This window comes from Amblyomma americanum, chromosome 7, assembly GCF_052857255.1.
Source record: "Amblyomma americanum isolate KBUSLIRL-KWMA chromosome 7, ASM5285725v1, whole genome shotgun sequence".
Lineage (NCBI taxonomy): Eukaryota > Metazoa > Arthropoda > Arachnida > Ixodida > Ixodidae > Amblyomma > Amblyomma americanum.
In genome coordinates, this window is record NC_135503.1 from 92,578,857 (window position 1) to 92,598,909 (window position 20,053).

At 47.6% G+C, this 20,053-nt stretch overlaps 1 protein-coding gene across 1 annotated transcript in view; it reads left to right on the plus strand.

The window, feature by feature from the left end:
- LOC144097333 (thromboxane-A synthase-like) overlaps window positions 1-20,053 on the plus strand; it is an 83,821-nt gene that overhangs the window by 33,268 nt on the left and 30,500 nt on the right. Inside the window, exons 2-5 of the mRNA XM_077630075.1 lie at window positions 7,677-7,751; window positions 10,322-10,418; window positions 13,941-13,993; window positions 17,298-17,394. Coding sequence (XP_077486201.1) covers window positions 7,677-7,751; window positions 10,322-10,418; window positions 13,941-13,993; window positions 17,298-17,394 — 322 coding nt within the window. The remainder of the gene's footprint in view (window positions 1-7,676; window positions 7,752-10,321; window positions 10,419-13,940; window positions 13,994-17,297; window positions 17,395-20,053) is intronic.

Sequence of the window (20,053 nt, forward strand, 5' to 3'; positions counted from 1 at the left end):
TGGCAAATGCCTTACTCACCTTCAGAAGCTAAAACCAACACCACATACGGTCATTGTGTTTGGCGCATGATGGCCTTAACTGCCTATGTGCAATAAAACGCAACACCACAGCAAAGTACGATCATTTAAATACTAATTCATCTTTGTTCGACGACGAAAGTCTCCACTTTCATCGTCTCAGGATGGCCATCCGTCCATGAGTATCTCTTGGTTCGATGTTCTTCCTGTCGACCCTAAAAGTTTATTCTCCTCCTCGAATGAGTATCAAATGATGTGCTCTAATCACCGTAAACAACACTAATTGCGTCATAGATTAGGCGATCACAGCTGCCTTTTAAAATGAAGAAGCTCGATTACTGCGCGAGATTCAATCCTATCGACTGGCAACCTTCCGTCGGGCGCAAGACAGCCTTGTTGTTTGTGTGCCTTGAAAAAAAAAACCGCAACAAAACAGATTATATCATGAAGAACACGTAGTATTCTAACGTCTACGAGCTCCTGAAACAGAAAAGGTTAACTAAATGCTAAATTTCTTAATACCCTTCAGAGGACACATCGAATTAAATACATTTACTTCCCACAGTAGCTTGCAAGTACTCCTAATGGTCTCCTGGACTCAAAGCGGCCGTAAGCAGCTTGACCGAGGTCCGAAAGCCAGCGTTAAATACCGCGGCTAACGCAGTTTTCAAGAAAATAATACACAATCATAGACGGCACACTTGACAAAAAAAAATACAAAACCCATTTGACTCTGTAAAACTCCGGCATTGAAAACATAAAAGTGCACGGGTAGCGAAATATTTCGAGCAACCATAGAGTGCACGATAGAACGACACTATGACCTGCACTATTAACCAATAATATCATTTGACGATGATTACACAAGTCCAGTCCTTTCTTCCTTTCCTTTCCTTTCTTCCTTTCTTCTTTCACTCCCTCCCTTATCCCTTCCCTAACGGCGCGGTTCAGGTGTCCAACGATATATGAGACAGATACTGCGCCATTTCCTTTCCCCAAAAAACCACTTATTATTATTATTAGTGTCCATGGAACAATGTTCGTGGTTATAAACGTCTACCTGACTCTGCCTAGTTCCGTAACTTCATTGTGATGACTAAGCTGTTCTAAATCCTTCGTAGAGCGCACAATGCTACGAATTGGTTTTAAAAATCCCCGGATATGGTTCTTTCACTCCCTCCTTTATATCTTCCCTTACGGAGCGGTTCAGGTGTCCGCCGATATGTGAGGCAGATACTGCGCCATTTCCTTTCCCCCAAAACCAATTAACAATATTAACCGGATATGGTCGTTCATGGGTTCTGGGAATTGTTGCCCTTTTGAGGTATTGTTTTTTTTGTCAGTATTAATACGTTGTTAATGTTGTTGCCTTAGTGACATGCGTGGGTATTCATACATCCGCTTCTCACTTGTTACATTCCTCCCTCATCTTTTGCTCTTCTCTGAGCAAGCGGACGCAGGTTGGACCACGTCATCAAATAAGTTTCGTCTTTTTTTGGATGCATTAATAACGGAAAGTACTACATACGTATTCAAGTTAGAAGCGTTTGTTCTCGTCACTTCACGAGCACCATTGGTCGCTTTCTGCACCCCCCCTCCTCCCTTTACCCTCAAATGTCTCATCTTTCCTCATTTCAGACTGTCATCCAACCGGCATGTAGGTGATTTTCTATACTTTTCGCGTCCTTTCCATTAAACAATGACTGGCGCTTTAGCATTGTTATGCACGACATACTGCGCGAAAGCACGGTTTTCTGCTGGTGGACACCACCGCCACTTAGCTCAAAGCCCGGGTGAAGTGTCCACTGACCTACGGCAGTGAGTTATAAGCTTTTCCTTTACTCAGAATCAACGGAGTCTCAACCTTGCGCTGGTTTGGAGAGAAGGAAAGGCGCAAAACTGTTCGCACCGCAGATGGAAGTTGGATTACGCTCTGCATTGCGTAGCGCGAGTGTGTGCTGCCTTTTAACAGAAGGCGTGTTCGGTTGCGGCGATAGCATGAAGAAAAATGCACAGGGAGGAGAACCGCATCCGTTTTTTTTTTGCCTTTTGAGAAAAACTGTGTTGTGCCATCTGATCTATTTAAGTCGATGGGACTAATTAGTCTCTGGAAGAGCAGTATGATGGACCGCCAAGCCGAATTATCGCGGTCATAGAAATCTTTGTTCCGTGAGCAGTGAGCTTTGATGCGGAGAGTGTATGGTGCCTTGGAAAAGCCGCTTAGCTGGTTTCTCAGTTTAGAAGCACGTGGGTGCCTCCAAGACTTTTGATGTTTGGGAAGGTGGAGACGTGCAGGGGTATGCTGGAGTCATACTGCACAGTCCGGTGTTTTGTGGCATAAGCATGCTCAAATCTTCCTTTTCGGCGCTATTTTCACGCAATAAAGATGAAAAGACCTGCGGCGATAGCCCAGTGATCTCACAGAGCAGTCTTTGAAGCTGATCTTTTCGCGCTGTCGCGCGTTCGACTCCCAGTCGTGGGAGTTTGTTTCGGTTGCTTTTTCTGCCCCCCCCCCTTTTTTTTGTTCCCGAAGTGCACATACATGACACGATTTTGCTAGGCTCTGAAGCTCCAGAGTAGTGCTGATTCGCACGAATAACGAGGATAATTCAGCATTTTGGGCAATGTATTCTTGGCTCCTAATTGGATATCCACCACCATAGCTTATCTTCGTTTAGCTTAACCTCAACTTAACACAGCGTGCCAGTATGTAGCACAGGGCCACGAAAAGGCTTGCTGCCGTATATCATTGCGTTTACCTTGCCAGTAATCGCTGTAGCCTTTTAACCACTCAGTTTTTTTTTTTTTTTGCAAATGCGCAACATTACGCTCGGCTGAACGCGAGTGCCAATTCGACTCAACGTTTTTTGTCAATTGCCTTCTTAAAAGCGAGTTTAGAAACTTCGAGATTCGCGCTGCCTAGAAACATGTGCGCTGTAAGGAAGACGACGAGCATACGCGCGAGCCGCATGGACATCGCCTGGTGCACGCTCCTGGCTGGACCAGCTGCCCTCACACTGCTGTTGGCTCTGCTCCCGTTAAGAAGCTTCTGCGAATAAACCCCACTTTACATTTGGTGGAGGTGCTGGGTAAAATTGGCGGTGGTTTAGCTTTGGTTAAATCTGGAGTGACGCGATAGCTACAGCTGGCTGAGTATAACTTGGTCACGTGACCAACCACGTGACGAACCACGCGATCAGCCACGGCGCCGCGCCGCCGGCAGCTGCTCCGCACCACGCGACCGACCACGTGACATCGTAGCGGCGCCGCCACAGGGTTGCGCATTGCCACAGGGTGGCGGCGCCGCTACGCTGAAGGCTCGAAATGCTACCGTAATGTAGCTATCGCTACAATATCCTCTCGCCCTGGAACTCCGTAGCTGAACGCTACCCCTACCGCGATGCTTTCAGATGCCAACCACCAAGCCGTACATGTGAGCCCGGCCGCCGTCGTCGGTGGTGGTTCTCGCTACCAGCGTGACCCCGCTAACTTCAGCGGCACGGAAGACCATGATGTTGAGGATTGGCTCACATCGTATGAGCGGGTGAGCGCATACAACAATTGGGACACGGAAATCAAACTGACCAATGCGATTTTCTATCTGACGGGCGTTGCGAATCTGTGCTATCGGAACCACGAGGCGGACATTACATCATGGTCCGTTTTCAAAGCAAACTTCTCAGAGGTATTCGGCCGTCCGGCTGTCAGAAAGCTCCGTGCCGAAAAGCGCTTACGTGCGCGGTCGCAGCAGGTAGGAGAGAACTTCACGAGTTGCATCGAGGAAGTCGTCGATCTGTGCAAGAGGGTGAACGCACAGGTGTCCGAAGCCGACAAGATCAGGCATATCCTCAAGAACATTGATGACGACGCCCTTCAGATGTTGCTGGCGCGAGACCTGCACACCGTCGCAGAAGTCGTCACCCTACGTCAGAGCTTCGACGAACTGCGCAAGCAGAGGGCTCTGACACGCGAACACACCGCGAACGTCGACCCGCTTGGTGGCCTGAACGATGCAATGACCAGTCATCGCTCCTGCCGCACATCAAGAGCTTTAGCCGTGAAGAAGTTGCTCGGCAGCTCTCGCTTATTTGACGCCATCAAGAGCCATCACCACAAATAACTCCTAATCTGCGGCAAATCATTCAATAACAGGTCGCTGAGGCTCTCCCGCAAGCCCCTCAACCCACACCTATCGCGGCCCCGCTGACATAGGCGGACGTTGTTGCACGACCTCGCCCACCTACGTATGCTCCGCCTCCTGGTCCCGTTCGAAAGCCCGCTGCTTTTATTCCGCCGCCTGCTCATCTGCGAACCTCCTGGGGCACGCCTGATAATAATCTACCGCCTGCTCAACTGGGAAACTCCTGGCGCAAGCCTGACAACCGCCCAATCTGCTACTTCTGCGGCTTGCCAGGTCATGTGGCGCGGCTTTGCCGTCGACGCATGAACGCCTCACGACCTATTCCTTAAGTTTTCGATTACTGGTTCCAGCGTCAGGTACACACCTCCTGCTGAGCCACCCCTAAGCCGTTCTCTGTCTCCTGAGCGCACCGCCTTCTCTGGACGCCGTTCGCCTTCTCCACGTCGGCGCTCCATCTCTCCAATGCAACGGCGTCCCTCGACCACTCAAGGGGAAAACTAGGTGCCCCAGTTCCTGAGGCGAGAACTGCGCAATCATCTAAATTTGAAAGGTATCGTTTGTCTGCCGCTAATTTAATTGAAGTTTTTGTAGAGGGCGTATCTGTGATGGCGCTTGTCGATGCCGGTGCTGCGGTTGCTGTCGTGGATGCAGCCCTTTGCCGGTCTTTGAGGAATGTGAAGACGCCTTTTTCTGGCCTGTCTTTACGACCTGCAAGTGCGCACCTCATTCAGCCATTAGCAGCGTGTACTGCTCGAGTAGTCATAGAAGACATTCTATATTTGGTTGAGTTCATCGTTCTGCCGTCATGTTCGCATTCAATCATCTTGGGCTGGGACTTCCTATCGCCTCACGACGCGGTCATAGAGTGTGCTCGGGCTCAAGTAGCGCTCTCTACGTTGCCGAATCCCGTGCCAGAGACTGAAATTTGGTGTGCCCCTGTTTTTGCCAAAGCTTTTGTCGCCGGCAATACCGATATTCCTGCGTGCTCTTCCGTGATTGTGCCTCTCTCCTGTGACTGTGTTCGCGATGCCGGTGTCATCTTCACGGCGTCTCTTCACGCCTGCTCACTTTATACTGAAAAAGAGTGTCTCGCCATTGTGTGGGCATTAGGCAAGTTTCGCCCTTACGTGTACGGCCGTCCTTTCGACGTCGTTACGGATCATCACGCCCTTTGTTGGCTTTCTTCATTGAAAGATCCTTCCGGCCGCCTGGTGCGATGGGCGCTGCGACTTCAAGAATATAGTAGCCGAGTCGTCTACCGGTCGGGCCGTAGGCATCAGGACGCCGACGCCTTGTCTAGCTCCCCGCTTCCCGCCGAACTTGTCAGCCTCTGCGAAATCGAAGCCCCTGTGCCGTCTCCCACCATCAGTGACCTGCCTTCTGAACAGCGCAAGGATCCCTGGATTCGTGTTCTTCTCGACTTTCTCTCCGACCCATCGGCGGTTACACCATCCCGCGCGCTGCGCCGTCAAGCTTCACATTTTGAGATCAGAGATAAGCTGTTTAATCGCCCTAATTATCATTCTGATGGACGAAAGTGGCACCTCGTCATTCCCCGCCACCTCCGGGCCTATATCTGCTAATTTTTTCGCGCTTACTTACAATGCGGTCACACGGGCCTTTTCAAGACTTACACGCGCCTCCGCCTCCTCTGCTACTGGCGTGGCATGTACAATTTCGTTCTGAAATACGCCCGCTCGTACCTCGACTGCCAACGCCGCAAGACACCCTCTAACCGTACTGCTGGCGAGTTGCAGCCGCTATCTTGTCCACCTCGCCCTTTCGACCGCGTTGGCATTGATTTATATGGGACCTTCCCGTATACTGCTTCTGGCAAACGATGAATCATTGTTGCCGTCGATCACCTCACGAGGCGTGCTGAAATAGCCACGCTCCCTGCTTCCACGGCACAGGATATAGCATCCTATCTTCTGCTTTGGTTCATCCTTCGACACGGTGCCCCTCGTGAACTCCTCAGCGACAGAGGCCGTGTCTTCCTATCTGATGCCATCAAATCTCTGCTCCGTGAGTGCAACGTCATCCATCGGACTTGCACTGCTTACCACTCTCACTGCTTACGGCCTCACTGAACGCTTTAACCGCACTCTGGGTGACATGCTGGCTATGTACGTCGGTTCGAACCACGCGACCTGGGACCTTATTCTCCCATATATTACGTTCGCGTACAATACTGCTACACCGTCTACGACAGGATTTTCTCCTATCTTCCTCCTTTATGGCGGTCATCTCTCCGTTCCCATTGATACTGTTCTCTCCTACCACACAGACACATCTGAGTGCACTAACGTTTCCGAAGCCGCCAGGCACGCCGAAGATTGCCGCCATAACGCCCGGTCGCTCACGACAGCTACCCAGTTCCTTCAAAAAACGCGCCACGATGAAGATCAACGTCCCCAGCATTACTCGCCTGGCTCTCTTGTCTGGCTGTGGATACCTCCCAGTGCTCCGGGCCTCTCCTGGAAACTGCTCGTTAAATATCAAGGGCCATATCGCATCTTGGAGCAAACATCTCCAGTCAACTATATTGTGAAGCCCCTCACTCCGTCACCCGATCTCAGACGCCGCAGCCGTGAGACTGTCCATATCCAGAGCCTCAAGAGATACGACGATCCCGCTGTCCTGTCCGCCCCTTAAGTCGCCAGGATGGCGCCGCTTCTGTTCGGGGGCAATTGTAAGGAAGACGACGAGCATACGCGCGAGGCGCATGGCCATCGCCTGGTGCACGTTTCTGGCTGGACTAGCTGCCCTCAGACCGCTGTTGGCTGTTCTCCGTTAAGAATCTTCTGCGAATAAACCCCACCTCACCTTGCAGCGCGAAGTTACCCGTCGTAGATGTATTCTTCACAAACATAAATCGTTTCGTACTTTTAATTTAGTTTGAAACAGCGCCAGATTAAAGTTTATCCATAGGAAATGCCACATTTTCCACGCACAACTTCTAAGAACCATAGGTTGTGCGTGTAGTGGAATATATTGATGCAGAGGGGACCTTCTATTTTAACATGTGAATCTCGTAGCTACAGTGCAGTGAGCACAAGGCTGGCCGAGTTGCCTAGTATAGTCGACACACATGGCATAAAAAAATAAAATGAAGAGACAGCGCAAAGAGGGCACAAAAGGGCGCTGACAGCCAGTTAGCAGTTTCAAACACAAAGAGGTTTCGCGGATACCGGTGTGCATAGCTGACCTCACAGCAAGCTGATTGCGCTGAAACATCACGAAATATCGCCCCCAAGTGTGGCATTGAACAATTCCGAAACATAACTGGTGATGACTCATCCAAAAGACTGCAACGTTCTTTTTACACGTGAAAAGGCTGTGTAACTTCCCACACGGCCTGGTCACTGTGAGTGTGGAAAATATAAGTTTAAAACGGCCTTCACAGCAATGCAGACCGCGGTTATACAAGAGCGAAGTCCCCCACATTCTCACCTCTTGTTGTTTTGGGCGCAGTTCTAATTGTTCTAGTCATGCCGCTTATTCTTATTTTTTGCAGGATAAAAGCAATTTTTCTCACCATGTGGGAGCTGGTCATCGCCACCGTGGTCCTCCTCATTGGGCGCTGGCTCGTGTGAGTCCCTCCCCTTGCGTATTCTTACAGCTTAAGCAGAGATACAAATTTCGCGAGTGTTCCCTGGCAAACCGTAAATTCATCGGGTGAATTCTGATGAGCTGTCGCAACAAAGAAACACTCCCTCACATACCAGAACTCCTTCTTGCATATCCTAGTCTTGGTTTTCTGATGGCATAGTGCGCGGCTGAAGCAAGACCATGGGTCTGCTGCTTAGATGTTTGCTGATGCTGGCTTTCTTTGCGCAGCTTCAGCTCAGCCGTTTACACAAAACAATGTCCGTGCACACAAGCAATGACCTAGCTTACAGCTCAGGTACAAATTGTAAAATTTTAGTTTATACAGCAAAGAAGCACAACTACAGGCAGCTCGAACTGCAAGCGGAGCTATAGAGGGCACTGCGCAGAGGGGAAGTTCCGTCTGGATTAGAAGTAAATCAGAGAGTTGTTGGAAGATTGGCACTAGGTGCCCACGGCAAAACCACAAACGAGGCAGTACAGGGGGATACGGGCTGGGCACCGTTCGAAGCATGTGAAGCTCAAAGTAAAATACTATACGAAGAACGCCTGAGGAAATTGGATGATAACAGGCGGGCAGCTAAGGTATTTAAATACCTCTACAGAATGAGCGTAGACTCACAGTGGCGGATAAAAAATAGGAAACTAATTAGTTAGTAGGTCGGACACGAGGACGGAGAAAGAGCATTAAACGACAGGTTAAAAACGCGGAAGGTGAAAAATTGGATGAATTCAATAAAAAAAAGGATACTCTAGAATTATATCGATACTGGAAAATGCAGATCAGGAAGGAAGCGTTTTATGATAACCCAGGAGGAAGTGCCCAACTCTTTGAAGCTAGGCCAGGATGTCTTAGAACGCGCAGCTAAAAAAAAAGAAATTTAACGAAGAAGATGACAGATGTTCTGTGTGTGGTAAATCGGTAGAAACAACAGAACAGCTCATGCTTAAATGTGATCGTATCCATCCCGATGTCCATGCAGGCACAGTCACTTTTCCTGTGGCCCTAGGGTTTAGAGATAACAATGGTCATGTAAATAAATCTGCGGCGGAAATTAGCAAGAAGCGATTGGAAGATTGCTGGCTCAAAAGCAGAGAGGGGACATAAGATTAGATGTGTAAAAAGTCGTATTTAAAGAAATTGGTGAATTTTAATAACAACTTACTACACAGTTAAACAAAAATAAAGGGGAAAAAGCTGGGTATGGTGGCAACTGCCATCCCCACGTTTCAAAGAGGACGCTCCTACCTTCTATCCATCCTTCCATTTTCCTCATTTCTAAAAGAATAAAAGAGTAGGAGACTTGCTTAATTTTCCTAAATTTCTGCTTGCTCGAAAGGAACTGGAGAAGGAAGAAATAGTTTGTTGTTTTCCAAAATCACCTATGAATTCGAACATGTCTCTGACCTTTATACCAATTGTTAAGACGGTATGATATTTGTTTACATGGTCTTCGCTACTTTGCCTGTTGTGGTGACACAGTGGCTTTGGTTTTCGGCTGCTAATTCAAAAATTGCGGGTTAGATCCCGGCCGCGGTGGCCGTATTTTGGTGAAGGCGAAGGACAAAAACGCCCTGGTCCTAGGCGTCGTCAGTGCGCGCTAAAGAATGCCAGGAATACGGAGAACCACTACGGTGTTCGTCATGGCTCCTAAGTCACTTCTAGACGTTAAACCCGCAATTCGCAATTTTTTACTGCTCGAAAGCCAAGAGTTACACGGGTAATGAATTTATACGATGAAGTTAGTTTCTTACACGAAAACCGACCGAGTACTGCTGTCCTACAAAAGTGTTTCAAATACTGTTATTCGAAATATTATGAATGAACAGACTCTTAGCCCAGATATAACTAGCAGCGATGGCGAGGCTTTATTGTAAGTACAACCACTTATCTAAAAAGAGAAAGTCTTGAAGCAGTTTCGACCTAAAGTGTTTCGTCCTCTAAGCAGCAAGTTGTAAACAGCTTTTTTCGATAGCCTCGCACAGAAGTTCTTTTCAACTGCACGCTCTGCGCTTCCGGTGGGTCGATACTGCGGAAGCACAAGACAGTTAATAAGGTTACCCCCTTTAATATCGCAAACATACGCATGAAAGAAGCTTGTCGTTTTGGTTAAATAATCTCGGCACCCTGTGTCCCTCTATGCAACTCCGACAAACTCACAGGCACAAAAAGAAACTGTTATTGTTTAACCGGTGAAGAAAATAGCGAAGAACGCGCTACTGCAGTTTCTTTTATGTCAGAAATATATTGGTTTCCCCTCTTGCAATCTAGGTTAGAATCCATTAGAGGAAAAAAGCCATTTTTGCGTCTCTAAACGACTGCTCTCAAGTTACCGCCACGCCATCTGTTTGAGAAAGCACGCGTTCGAGAAAACTGATATCTCCATTACCGCCACAAAGGCCGCCGCTTTTTTACGCTCATTTTTATCTTGCAAACATTAAAGAGATTATTTCCGAACAATTTGTTCTGAATCTTTTGCCTTATCCCTCTCATTCTGAAAAATCACACGAAATTTTATTCAGAAAGTGAAAAATTGCACATTTATTTTGCAGGAAAAGAAGAGAACATTTTAATTTCTTCCGAAAATTAGGCATACCCGGGCCAACACCGAATATCATTTTCGGAAACATACTGGAGATGTACAGGAAGGTAAGCTTCTTCTTTCAAGGTATAATTTTTACCCGATTACTAACCACACTGCAGATACGAAATCTCTGATAAAAATTATCTGGAGACAGGAATTACAATGCTTTGTTTTCTCTGAAGAATCCCATTTCTGTTCTTTTTAAGCGTTTTTTTTTTCTAAGGAATCATGTAAACGGCCTCGCTCTAAAACTCACTAGGTCATGCGGGTAGAAGACAAAAAATTACGATACTGCTCATGCGAAAATTGGCACCGCTATTTCTGCAATGAAACGCGACATTTAGCGACAACTAAAATCGTCGGACGCGTCACGCTCGTGCAGCAGCAGGATGTCTTTGCCGGCTTCCCTACCGCATCTGAGAGAGGGAACGCTACGCGATTCTCTCCGGTGTTTTTACGTCATGAAAACTTCTTTCTAGACGACTTGACACATGATTATTCTTTAAAATATATGACAGCGTTAACACATGCAACCACAGAACGAGAGAGTAAACACAGCGTAACAGTGCTTGTGTCTATAGTTCCGTCTCTCTTTCTGTGGTACCGTGTGTTAACGCTGCTTTTTTTTCTACATTCAGTATTTACGTCACCTCCTTCCCGACGAACACAGGTACCTCCAGTATGGAAGGGAACACATCCTCCGCATTCAACGATTTATTGCTTCAAAGATATAAGAGAAATGCACGCTTTTCCCTTTTATCACAATATTTTTTCCTCTAGACAGATAATGCACAAGGGCGATTTTCTAAATCAGCGTTGAAGTAACAACACAATTCTTCATCTTGTCGAAAGTGAATGCTCCCGTGCATATCCGAGTTGCCTATATGATGTAATTAGTGCCGTTCCTACTCTCGAGCATCAACCGTAGCTGGCTTCCGCGTTTGTCAACCCTGTCTCAACGTACCCCGCCTATCGCGACACACTCTCCGGGGGCTCCCGACTTCCTGTATGCGGCCGCCATCTAACCGCATACTGCACGTGTTCAACACCGCCGCGAACACGAAGGAGGCCCGGGCACGACCTCCTCGCCCAGATGCCTGGGTCACTATACTGTGAGATGGTTGCCATGGTAACGTCGAGTGGCGAAGATCCGAGCGCAGGCCGTCTCTTCCTCTCCCAGATGCCTGGGTCACTATACTGTGAGATGATCGCCATGGTAACGTCGAGTGGCGAAGATCCGAGCGCAGGCCATCTCTTCCTCTCCCAGATGCCTGGGTCACTATACTATGAGATGGTCGCCATGGTAACGTCGAGTGGCGAAGATCCGAGCGCCGGCCGTCTCTTCCTCTCCCAGATGCCTGGGTCACTATACTGTGAGATGGTCGCCATGGTAACGTCGAGTGGCGAAGATCCGAGCGCATGCCGTCTCTTCCTCTCCCAGATGCCTGGGTCACTATACTGTGAGATGGTCGCTATGGTATCGTCGAGTGGCGAAGATCCGAGCGCAGGCCGTCTCTTCCTCTCCCAGATGCCTGGGTCACCATACTGTGAGATGGTCGCCATGGTAACGTCGAGTGGCGAAGATCCGAGCGCAGGCCGTCTCTTCCTCTCCCAGATGCCTGGGTCACTATACTGTGAGATGGTCGCCATGGTAACGTCGAGTGGAGAAGATCCCAGCGCAGGCCGTCTCTTCCTCTCCCAGATGCCTGGGTCACTATACTGTGAGATGGTCGCCATGGTAACGTCGAGTGGCGAAGATCCAAGCGCAGGCCGTCTCTTCCTCTCCCAGATGCCTGGGTCACTATACTGTGAGATGGTCGCCATGGTAACGTCGAGTGGAGAAGATCCGAGCGCAGGCCGTCTCTTCCTCTCCCAGATGCCTGGGTCACTATACTGTGAGATGGTCGCCATGGTATCGTCGAGTGGAGAAGATCCGAGCGCAGGCCGTCTCTTCCTCTCCCAGATGCCTGGGTCACTATACTGTGAGATGGTCGCCATGGTAACGTCGAGTGGAGACGATCCGAGCGCAGGCCGTCTCTTCCTCTCCCAGATGCCTGGGTCACTATACTGTGAGGTGGTCGCCATGGTAACGTCGAGTGGCGAAGATCCGAGCGCAGGCCGTCTCTTCCTCTCCCAGATGCCTGGGTCACTATACTGTGAGAATGTCGCCATGGTAACGTCGAGTGGCGAAGATCCGAGCGCAGGCCGTCTCTTCCTCTCCCAGATGCCTGGGTCACTATACTGTGAGATGGTCGCCATAGTAACGTCGAGTGGCGAAGATCCGAGCGCCGGCCGTCTCTTCCTCTCCCAGATGCCTGGGTCACTATACTGTGAGATGGTCGCCATGGTATCGTCGAGTGGAGAAGATCCGAGCGCAGGCCGTCTCTTCCGCGGGCCTCCTGGCGCAGCTGCACGTGATGCGCGCGATCCCCACGTAACACATTTCTGCGACTCCGCGATGGCGCCTCCCGCAGTCTACTCTACTAAGTGCGGCAACTTGATGTAAATTTTTGCACCCGATGTTGAATGCGGTTATTCGTGCTATTCCTGAGTAATCCAGTGGTTGCAGTAGAGTTTGGCACAAGCTAAGGTTTTCTTTACGGTTGGTCACGAACACGAGAACCGGGCACAGCGTGCAGACAGACACACAGCGCAGTTTGTGTCCGGTTATGGTAGTCGCGCTATCCTTTCAGCGCTGTCACAAGCCTTAACAAGAACAATCAACTCGACCGAAACTCGACCCTTGTAGGATTTTTCTAAAGCCTGACACTGTAGTCGCACGGAGGTTTCGTATCAGATGACGTAATTCGGAGCTTTTTCTTCGCTCTTTTGTGTGCTTTTGGCCAGTTCTAAACAAGGTCAACCACCTGTGTCCGTCAAAAAGAGAGAATATTCGGACTATATGGTTAGTACTTCCTTCTGCAATTCATAATGTCAACTTTGGCGATAACGAGGGACAAAAAAAACGGACATCCTGTTTTTCGTTCGTTGTTTTGTTGTTCGTTCCTTTTTTTTTGTCAAAGTGATCGTTATTTACTGGAAAACGCATCTCCGGTCTAGATGCGTTTAAAATACGGGCTTGTTTATGACATATATATATATATATATATATATATATATATATATATATATATATATATATATATATATATATATATATATATATATATATTAACGAACATAAACTCTATATATTTTGTCAGAAAACAACATTTTGTTCCGTTTGCTGACCCCTGGCAAGTATAGAAAAATGAAAGCATTCTAGCATCTTAATTCTTGTAAAACATCGGCAAATGATCCTATTCACTTTGTCGACTTATCACCAAAATTTGATCTGTCGTGCAAATTGCACTGAAATATCTGCGCCAGGGCAATTTGAAACAAAACATATAAATTCCTTGAAAACATACATCCCCTCAACGGGCGCACTTCAGGTACTCGGCACTCATTCCGATAACAATATGACCAGTATGTACTGGCAGATCCCATAATCTTCTGTCTTCGGGTTCGTACTGATGCGTAGTAATGCGTATTACTAATACGTAGTAATACGCAAGTAACTTCTCTCTCCACTTTTCCTCTTCCAGTCTCCTGCCAAGGCTTATCGGGAATGGATTGACAAGTACGGCGACGTTGTTGGGTATGAATTCTTCCGTATGGCGGCTCCGTTCATCACAATTGTGCATTGAGTGCGAAAGACGAAATTTCTTACGACAAGGTTCGTTTTAGAGTATTTTGTCACGAAGCGGCGACTGCAGTCCGGAGAGCAGAAGACAGCGAAAATGATGTCTAAACAAAACTCTTTATTTGGGCAGACTTGCACCAACAATGGACTGAATCACTCGGTGGCGGCGTAGCAAGAAGAGTGCGCGACGATCGTCGAACAGAAAGCCCGCCGCTGTCGGCCGTGCTCAATTTAAAGCTGATAGCGAACATTCGAGATAAACCGTGCAAAGTTACTAGAACATTCTGGAACGAGGCAGAATCGGCTCCGCCTGGATGCTATCAATCGAGATAAATCTGGTCGCGTCTTGCATCGCAAACAAACACCGCAAAGGTTGGCGGCATTTCTCCCCTCTCAAAGAAGTATCGACCTGATGCTTTAAAACATAACGCGAATAGAAACAAAACGGATTGTACAAAATAAATATCGAATGTTGATACACAGCGTCCTTAATTTCTGGCGCGCTTAATAGGGCTTTAGACAGTCGACATGGGACAATTTCTGGTCGTACACGGCTTCGCTGGGATGCAGTCATTTGGGCAGGGACGACTTCACAGTCCAGTTCACGTAGCCGACGATGAACTGTGCACAGGCCGAAATAGCGGCGCAAAAGCTTTTCACTCAATCTGCGGCGGCGAATGTGCGTCCAAACCCACACTCTGTCTCCTGGCTTATATTTCGCGTCGCGTCTTCGTAGGTTGTAGCGTCTGTCGGCGGTCCGCTGCTGGTCTCTGATAATTCTAGGTTTAAGGTTTTATGATTGTTTCTAGGAGGAATCGACGAACCTGAACATTTCAGCAAAGAACGCCTGTTGACAGAGGCCCGACGAAATATTTTGAAATCAAGAATGTAAAGAATCGGTGGATGCCCGCTTCTTTGTTAGGACCATCCGTCCTTTTCTTGCTGTCCTGACGCCTTGAAGCGGCGATTTCCTTGTTAATTGCCGTCGATGTGTCGGCAAGAAGTGTGCAGGGCGAGGCAGGCGGACGTTGACCAGCGAAGGCCGCGACAGAGTTGAAAAACGGAGAACGTTTTTCCGGAACTTCCCCAAGTCCCCGTTGGAGAGAACGATGCGGCTGCGCGCGAAGATGCGGTATGGGTCGCGAGGCTCGCTATTTGCCCTCCACGGAGTTGCTTCGCGTCTAACAAATACCTTCTATGTGGGAAGGTCGGCAGAGTCTTTGGCGGGTCAACATCGCCGGACGAGACGGGTCCGGACGCTCACTCTTTACTGGAAGCAATTAAGCGTATCGCTCGGGACGCGTCTAGATGACGCATCGGCTCCAACGCCCAAGGACGTTGTATGCCAACAGCTCTCGGGAAACTGGCTGGCATAACAAAAGGCAGCTGGACAAAATGACGGCGTTTCACGTTCAAGGGCAGCAACGGCAGGGTTTGTCACTTACGGATTTCGGAGGACGCCTGTCAGCAGTCGTAACGAAGACGAGTAGTTAAGAACATGGTTCAACGCTCCCTTTTGTAGCTCGCGGCAGTAAGGTCTCGGTGGAGATCGATAGTTGCCCGAATGCTGGGAGGCGCCAGGGTCACAAGTTTTCAGGAAGCCGACGACACGTGAGAGTGCTTTGATGCATTTTCGTGTGTTTCTCTTATTAGTTTGGAAGGGAATGAGTAATACGATGCAAATATAGGGTGTGGCACGTAAATATAGTGGGGCAATGATTGTGAGGGCCTGTTCCCTGAATGCCGTTTTTTTTTAAAGCAATTTTGATGTTCTTTTCGTACTGGGTATTTTAGGGGGAGCGTTTTGAACCTTGCCGAAACTGGAAGACGTGCCATGCACTTTGTGAACCAACCATGTGTTGGTTTGTTGTAATTGGGAGATGCAAAATTTGGGCCACGCTCCTAGGTCTTTTGAAACTGGGCTCCGGAGCCTGGAAAATTGTTCTGAGCTAGATTTAGATCCCTTGCGTCTTCGGCGATGCCAAGGAGGGAAGATTTTCCCTTAGCCAGTTCCATGTAATCATGATCGCTGTTTATTCTTTTGTAAATATGTAAATTCCTGTATAAAGCTTCAGTTTACCTTCCCTCAAGTCAACTGTTGCCTGATTTCGTCTGTTATACCGTCTCAGACGGTGGGGCACCTTATTGGTGGAACCCGAAGAACGAACCCTAAATAAGAATTTCCTATTGCAGTTAATTTTTAGCATTTTACTGCAGGTCAGTTCGTAAGTAACGGTTTACAATGTTTCCGCTTCTTTCGTCAATTGTGAAATTCAGCGAGAGATAAAGTGGGAAGCGGTCCCAGGGAGGATCGGTGATTCAGCTCTCTCGGCGTCATACACCCATCAATTCCGGACAAAAGCATTTTTGAGCGGGAAAGCGTTTATGATCGCAATTTTTTTCATATAATGTAAAATTTCAGAATAATTATCAATATATCCGCACATCATCCGACGGTAGTCTTGTTACTTTTTTATTTACGCTTTTGCTGTTCTCAAAAGCGTTCTCGGTTGGTTTTCTATGGCAGTCTTAACTGTTCGATGCAGTCGATGTAAGGCAACACTTTAAACGAAATATTTTGCTACGTATCAGACGAATGAATTATTACCTTCAATATTTCCTTAACGGTGTCTTACAATTTTGCAATTTTCGAAATTTTTGTTCGAGACTGCCGGACATGCCCGCAGCACACAGCAAGGCATAAACGTTGTTAATTTTTGCTCATCTTTGGAGCAGTCACTTGAAGATGTCGGGCAACGCGCTTTCGGGCAGAGCTCCTAGCGCGTGCTCCGTGAGTTCGACCCGCTGTTTGTTCGCGGTCTCACAACCTCCCTGTAACGCCCAGCGCCGGCGTGGAGTGTAGAAACGTTTGGCGGCGTCTTACAACTGCGCATCCCACCCGATTACGACAAAGCTGGTTGCGAACATTTTTTGGCAAGCGCTAAAGTTTCGCGTTCCATAGAGATGGCACCATTTGAGAGGCGTTTCTAGTTTTATAATGTAGGCCCTGCCCCACCCCTTACCCGGCCTTCCGCTTGTGTGTAACGCTGTCGCCGATTTAGTAGACCACACCCGTGCTTTTTGCTACCAAGCTGTTCACCCTTTTCTAGATAAAAATCTCGTATTTTTTTTTGCTCTTCCTTTTCACTTCGCCGCTTCATTATATCAAGACCGATGTGTGAAAAGTTTCCAAAAGCAAGCACCAACTGCCATAAAAGTGAGTTATGATCGGGTGCCTCTTATCTGCATGTTCCCGCAGGTACTTCAACGGCTATCGGCCAGTGATCCTGGTTGCGGATGTGGACCTGCTGCGCCAGATCCAGATTAAAGACTTCAATGATTTCTCGGACAGAGGCGTGAGTCGAGCATGAAATGAACTATTACCGACAAATACCCGACTAAAAGACAAACATGACTTACGTGCGGCATTACTGAGGATGCTTAACGGGACACTAAAGACAGTTCCAACCAATTTTTGTCGTAAGTGAAAATCGATTCTGCAACTGTTTGTGGCTATATCGACGTTTATCTGGCATCATAAGACCCATTTATTGCTGAGAAAATTGGATTTAAAGATGTGAAGATAGCGTATGCTCTAGCTTTTATAGCAATTTGCGTGCCGGACATGTTTCCCTTGCTTTGCAAAAATGCATGCATCGTTCTCTCCCAGAAAATACTGTCACGCGCTTTGGGTCGACAACGAGCGCAGAAGAAGAATGTAGAGGAGCAAGAAGCTAGTCAGCCAAAGCGAGCTCAGCTTTGCGTCCCCGCCAGAGGAGGTCGTAAAAATTATTCAGGGAAATTAAGACTGCTTATGTGCTTTGAATGCGAAAGCATTGTCTCATCATGACCTCTGTTGTCAGGTTCATTAAAATTCTTTCGGTTGTAATGGCACACCTACTCATTTGCATACAGTAGTAAGGAAACGCATACACTAGGCTCAACCTTATTCGACAAGAAGTAGCATGTTTTTGTGCCCACCTCGCAGTCTGAATGTCCTTGGTTCCATTATCCGCAACTTCGGAAGAAAATTTTTTTTTTGCTTTCGGCGTCAGCGTCACTACTTTATAGGGTACAGCTGACGTCATGCGGAAACATGGTGACGTCACTGATAAATTTCGTTCCATCGACGGCAACGGATGCCGGCTTTTGTGCTAATGGGACATATAATGTTTCTGCATTAACGAACGCCTTAGAATCAATCAATCAACCAATCGATTTTATTTTCACCACGGAAGAAAAGATACCTGATGAAAGAGGGGACCAGGAAAAAAAAGCTGTACCGTAGCAGCTTGGCAGGCGGTTTACATTCTGGGAACAATGACAGGATTGCAATGGTTTAAAGTTGTACTCTAAAACTGGCCACAGTACACAAAACATCCGCGGAAATCAGCATGTAAAAGAACAATCAAAGCAAAAGCAGTCTCTATTTACAGCTAAAAGGTCGATTGTAGAAATAACTCCTTTATGTCACTTTTGTTCAGTGCCGTTACGTCTGTGTGCTGCTCCGCGAAAAGTGTAAGCGTGCGGGGTGGAGTGTAATCAACGCAATGGCTGTCCCAGCCCGTGCGTGTAAAAGGGATTTTCCGTGGTAGCTGCTGGCGATGAGTGTAGATGTACTCTTATTTTCGGAGATTAGCGAGTAAGAGGAATGAATCTAACTTCCCCTGTATCGTTCTTTTTTTCTTTATTGCCCGGCCCTGACCCACAACATTTACACAAAAAACACTCAACAAAAAACACACAAAACGCTATGTACATACGACACTGTCGTGGTCAGCCATCATGAGTCTGGCTTCGTCATACTAAAATTCACGAAGCATACAAAGCGGCTCTAGCCTCGAGAGCCACTCGGGAGGCTCCTTAGCTGCTTTCTGGATGGCCAGAAAGCAGTCCATTCTTTCCCGAAAATAAATTCGGGCAGGTCGTGCGTGTTTGTCACAATAATAGCCTGCCATTCTGGAGCGCCATATACTGTGGAGGCCCAAGAGCATTATGAGATCAAATGGTACCCCATCCTCATTGTCTGTGCTTAAATAACGAATTCCTTATGTACAGGGCCTTGTACAGTGGAGGTCCTGGAGCTGATGTTTTAAAAAGGGTAAAGAAAATGCAGGTGCCACCAGGAGTAAAGACCTTCTTTTTTAAATTACACACCGGGACACTCCCAGTTAAAAAGTTTTTGGAAGGAAAGGATTTCTTTTTACCGTGGGGATCGAACTGCTTAATTTGTAAACAGCCCGAAACAATAGACCACGTTTTTTTGCATTGCTGGGAAGGGGTTTATTTTTGGGATGTGTTACAAAGGACAATAAAGAAAGAGCTACCCCTGTATCGTTCTAGTATTACTGTTTATTAGTTTGTACTTGTATATATATTAGCGGCTTTCATTATTTTGCATTTATGGAAGAGCATTTTAGCGTGCTCCTTGAATGGGACATTTTCTATTGCCGGTACTGTCTTATTTTGTAGCAAGATTAGTTTGTTTGAGTTTTGTGAATTAGTGTTTCCTCACACCAGTGCACAGTAATTGAGTACTTTCGAGGTCTATTTAAAATTTTCTGTCTTTATTCGCAGTGTAGCTGCATGAAAATGACTCGCAAGCCAATACTAACCGAGGAATACCTACAGCGCATTGCACAGATCGAGCAGTGATCACCGCGATAAGATTCCCAAGGATTTCCAAAAACTGAAATAACTTCTCCAGATTTTGCACCAATAGCTGCGTGACCTACATTCCAGAGCCCGAGCGGCGGCCGTCTGGATGCAAAACCGAAGCGCCTCTGAGCGATCGCAGCGCGTAACAGCCGAAGAGGAGTGAAGCAGACTACAGTCTTCGGCATGGTCGTTGGGCGCCTAGCGCCATTTCTGATCGCGGGCGTGACGCAAACAGCGGAAAGAGATGGCACAGCAACTAGATGAAGGAGAAGAATGTGAGAAAGCGCATTTAAGACGTGGATACCGAACATGTGAGTTAAACGTAGCAGTTCTCGCAAAAAGTTAAGAAGCATCGCT